The 5000-nt window shown below is 43.9% G+C and overlaps 1 protein-coding gene across 2 annotated transcripts in view; it reads left to right on the top strand.

Annotated features, from left to right (window-relative positions):
• Nucleotides 1-4807, top strand: part of tiparp (TCDD-inducible poly(ADP-ribose) polymerase) — a 39270-nt gene extending 34463 nt beyond the window's left edge. For both annotated transcript variants that reach the window (XM_083637891.1, XM_083637890.1), the window contains exons 6-7: nucleotides 567-824; nucleotides 3139-4807. In XM_083637891.1, the coding sequence (XP_083494017.1) occupies nucleotides 567-824; nucleotides 3139-3328 (448 nt within the window). In that variant the 3' untranslated portion in view covers nucleotides 3329-4807. The remainder of the gene's footprint in view (nucleotides 1-566; nucleotides 825-3138) is intronic.
• Nucleotides 4808-5000: the final 193 nt, after the last annotated feature.

Genomic DNA, 5000 nt, shown 5'->3' with positions numbered 1-5000 from the left:
AAGTGCTTTGCTGCCATTCACATTGTACAGAGTCATAAAGAAAGTGAAATGTCTCTCTCTGTAGTGGTGTGGCTGTTGGCACTGTTTTTACTAGAGTCAGTTTTGTTGTTGTTGCAGTTGTGCATGCGCGCGTGCGTGTGTGCATGCGCGCGTGCGTGCGTGTGTGGTTGGCAGTGTCTGCAAATGTTATTTTCCCCCACTATTTTGTAGCATGTTTCATTAAAGAACATCAAAACTCTCAAGAATTTGTTGTAACTTTGACTGGGGCTGCAACTTAAGAATTATTTTCATTATCGATTCATCTGTTGATTATTTTCGGCAAAATGGTGAGAATTGACGATCACTTTTTTCCAAAAGCCCAAGATGACATCCTCAAATGTCTTCTATTGTAAATATTCATATTTAAGAAGCTGGAACAAGCATTAGTTTTATTACAAATGAGTCTAAACGATGAATCGATGATTTAAAAAAAGTTATTTCCTGTCACTCGATGAATCTACTATTCACTGTAGCTCTAAGTTCATTGCTAAAACCCACCTCACCTTCTCTCTCGTCCTCCCTAACAGGAAGAAGGAGTACATGTCGCGGCGTCTGTCTGAGATGGACCGGCTGCTGAGCGAGCGCCACCTGTTCCACGGCACCTCGGCCGACGTGGTTGAGGGCATCTGCAAGCACAACTTTGACCCCCGCGTCTGCGGCAAGCACGCCACCATGTTCGGCCAGGGCTCCTACTTCGCCCGCAAGGCCGTCTACTCTCACAACTTCTCCAAGCGCTCGCCCAAAGGAGTCCACTGCATGTTCCTGGGCAAGGTCCTCACTGGCAGGTGTGTATGGGCGACCGTGTGCTCGGTATTTTGTGGCTCCGATCAAGGATGCAACATTTTGGGGTCAACTGGATCAATGCAGAAAACAGCCATCTTCAAATGTTATTTAATCTCATCTTCAAACGTGATTTAATCTGGTATTGCGTTAAGAAATCTGCCAGAGCTTTGAGAAAGATTTCACTGCACTAGTTTCAAGTGAATGGAAGGAACACAGCTTTACCTGGAGGAAAGATTAAAAATGTTATTTTCCTTTCTTTTCTTTTCTTTTCTTTTCTTTTCTTTTCTTTTCTTTTCTTTTCTTTTCTTTTCTTTTCTTTTCTTTTCTTTTCTTTCAACCAGGTTTTTATTTCAAACAGGTAGTCCCATAGAGTTTTTACACCAAGTAAAATAACATAAAAAAGAGAGGGGGGACAATGAGAGACAGAAGGAGGTAAAGGAGTGAGTGAGAGAGACAGACATACAGACAGACAGACAGACAGACAGACAGACAGACAGACAGACAGACAGACAGAGAGAGAACAGCAAAGAAAACCAAGAGAAAAGGTTAGATATAATATAGGTGAGATATGTATACACAGTATAAGATTAGAACACGCATTGATATAACATCTCTCACAAGCGGCACACATCAAACTGAATAGTGCAGCCCCTGAAGCTGTTTGTTGAATAGTGCAGCCCCTGAAGCTGTTTGTTGAATAGTGCATCCCCTGAAGCTGTTTGCCACAAAGCGTAGGTCACAGCTCTGAGTCATATCCTAATCCCTGCCGCTTAGACCTGAAATCACATCTAGGCATGTAAAACAGCTGATTTGTCTGAAACCACCCGACATCACTGCTGTTGTTTTGCTGCAGCAACACATAGCTCTGTGGTGTGGCCAGGGGATGGTGCAGTGGTTAAAAGCGCCTGCATTTGGAACCACACCACACGTGCCCACCCCCCCCCCCCCTCCCCCCCGCCCATGCCCTCCCCCCTCCTCCACCCCAAAAGCCTGGGTTCAATCCTCGCCACAGCCCAGAACGAGACATTGCTTCCAGACCTGGGCAGGGGTTTATTCCAGTATGGTTCCAGACCGTTTGAGGTGCGCTCAAATTCTCTGGAGGCGGAGCGGCCGTCCAAAACGGGACCGTTGACTGTCGAGAAAGCGTACATCAAACACAGTTGAAATATATTCAGTATAGAGGTCTGTTTGCGTCCCCTCCCATGTCTCATGTCTCATGTCTCATATCTCATATCTCATATCTCATATCTTCCTACTGCCTGAGTAAAGAAATGGTCTGTACAGCTTAATTTTGATGTCTGCCTGTAGCATCATGGCACACTGCATATCTGGAACGCAGACTCTATAAGACTCTACCCACTGTCTTGTATCTGGCTTACAGTTTAAAACACTCTCTTGTCTTATTTTAATGTGTATTATTTATGACCCCCAGAGAAATAATTTGGTTTGAGAGATTTGATGGATTATGGATTTTTAGAGGCTGACATCAATATTTAAGAGTGCGTTTAGCATGGCTGGGCTGATTCCATATACTGTAGTTACATTACTTTCAATACATGCACTTACATCATATGTTGCATTATGTAAGGTGTTCCCAAACCCACAAAGGAGTCTTCTCCTTTTCATTCAATCTAGGGCAGAGTGGATTTAGCTGCTAGATGAATCATTCTTCTGTGCTAGAGATACCGCTATGGAGCTGAATGACAATCAACCTGCTAGCAGCATTTTTCCTACTCAAAATAAATGGATAGAGAGAGACCCTCCATTAAATGTAATAAAAAAATTCTAATCCAATGAAGTACATACTGTACGTATCTACTTAGGTTCATAGGTATATGGCCAGAGTTGGGGAGTAACTACATTTACTCAAGTACTAACACTTTTACTTGAGTACTACATTTTAGAGGGGGAAAAATTCTTCAATATTTAATTTTACATTTTAACATTTTTCAGAATGACACACGAAGAAAGAAAACAAAAACAGCCGCAGAGTAGACACAGGGGAAAAAGGAAAAGAAAGAAAGAAAGAGGGGGGGAAATGCATATCTGTAGTTACTAGTTATTTTGCAGAATAAGGTTTTACTTGCATAAAATATGTTACATTGTTAGAGTTTAAACTAGCACTTACACCTACAACATTCAACTACTTCTTACAGGTTTAATACATCAATAATTTATCTCAAGAGCTCCAGCTTCAGAATGAGTGCTTTACTTTTGATATTATAACTTGACACTTACATAAATCATTGGAGTACCAGCAGCCCCACTGGTGTAGCCATGAGCACACAGCTGACCCTGTCTGTCTGTCTGTCTCAGGTTCACTGTAGGAAACCCCTCCATGCGGCGGCCTCCTCCTATCAGCCCGCGCGATGCCTCCAGCGACCTCTACGACTCCTGTGTGGACAACTGGGTGGACCCCCAGATCTACGTCATCTTCAACGACGACCAGAGCTACCCCTACTTTATCATCCAGTACGAGGAGGTGCCCAGCACAGTCGCCATCTGAACGCTGCACCAGACCTGGGCCTGCCACTATTTGCAAACACTTCTTTTATTGTTTGTTTTGGTGGGTTTAGGTGCTGGGTGGATGGGGTTTGCCACACAAGATGAGAAAGACGAAAGTTTAGACCATCATAATTCAAATTTTACTTTAATTGCCCATGCCTGACATCTTACCCAACGATGTCCAGATTGTCTTGATGCAGTAAACTTCACCCATCCGGTACTCTACACAGATTAAAAGAAATGCTAAGAATTGTTTGCAAATACTGAACGGTCCAGGTCTGCAGTCGACCGGATCAAACCAGACCAGACCGCATTAAAGAACAACAGACTGGCTCAAACTGGTTGAGACTGGAGCAGACCAGAAGACCACTTTACTTACTTTGTCACCTGGTACAAAGAGTCCCCTATCACTGTGGTCTGGTCTTCAGAGACGGGACCAGACAGGCCCAAACTGGATTAAACTGGTCAAAACTGGACTGGATGAGAGCAACACCTATTTCTTCCAGTGATATGAGGCTCCTGGCACTGAGGACATCAGAGACCACACCAGACTGGACTGAAGTGCACTGGGCCAAACCGGCTTGAACTGGTCCAAACTGGACTAGGTCAAAAAACACCACACTTCTTCATCTACAGTACATGTAGCATGAAGAGGAACCCTAGTGGTGGACACCGGACCAGAGAGAACTTAGTCGACACCGGGACAAACCAAACCTGATCCCCTTATCGTTTTAACTTGGTACCTATTCGTATGCCTGAACCTGGCTCACCATCAAGCTGTTTCCATACTCTGTAGTAGACAGTAGCACCCTGCCAGTGCTGTGACTGACCAGCTGGCCGTGTGGAGTAACCAAACAAGCAGAGGCTTCCACACATTCATAGTTACCATGGTGAAGTCCAACCCCACCTCATTCTCTTGAATACAAAAAAAAATCATAGTGAGCGTAACCCCCTCGCCTCCCAGCCCCCCAACCCCCAACCCCTCCCCCCCTGCCTCCCGCCTCCCGCCAATACGTTTTTACAAGTCTATGTGCTGCGTGTGTGAATCTTTTGACTTAGTGGACATCCATCTTGTGGCCTCTTCAACCAGACAATGGACATGAGTTTCAGTGGGACTATCCAAATAGACACCTGTGTAAACTGACGGGCCTTTTGGGGCCCGAGCAGAAGTTTCGCATGGAGCCAGTACTGTTCTGGCAGGACATTTTTTTGCCTTGGCGCCCGCCATTTTGGTTCCTCGTGGGGCCTTGAAGAGTGTACAGTTTCACTGAGACTTTCGAGCGTTTTGTGAACAAAACCAAACTCCCTGAAACTCATCTCTCTTGGACCGCTCTCACTCTCTGAGAGACAGTAGACATGTTTTATTGAGACAAACTGTACATACGTTCTCTTTGTTTATATTTGAACTGTGTGCCTTTTGTTCATAAAAATGTTTATTTATGTTAGTTTAATGTAACATTGATTAAATAAAGAATCTAAAAGAGAAAATTACAGAATGGTCAACTGTGATTTATTTCTTTATCAAGTACAAATGATGTCTTTATGAGTGCTGTGGTGGTAGTTTGTGTATTGGGTGTATATTGCCAATGAAGGGTTATCTCTCTGATCCAAAAACATGCTGGTAGTAATTAGGCTGATATACTATACCTTGCATTATACAGTATATTACGGTA

The sequence above is a fragment of the Poromitra crassiceps genome, assembly GCF_964638095.1.
Source record: "Poromitra crassiceps genome assembly, chromosome: 5".
Taxonomy (NCBI): Eukaryota; Metazoa; Chordata; class Actinopteri; order Beryciformes; family Melamphaidae; genus Poromitra; species Poromitra crassiceps.
The sequence above is the reverse complement of the archived record's forward strand: the minus strand, read 5'-3'. Positions and strand labels throughout refer to the sequence as shown.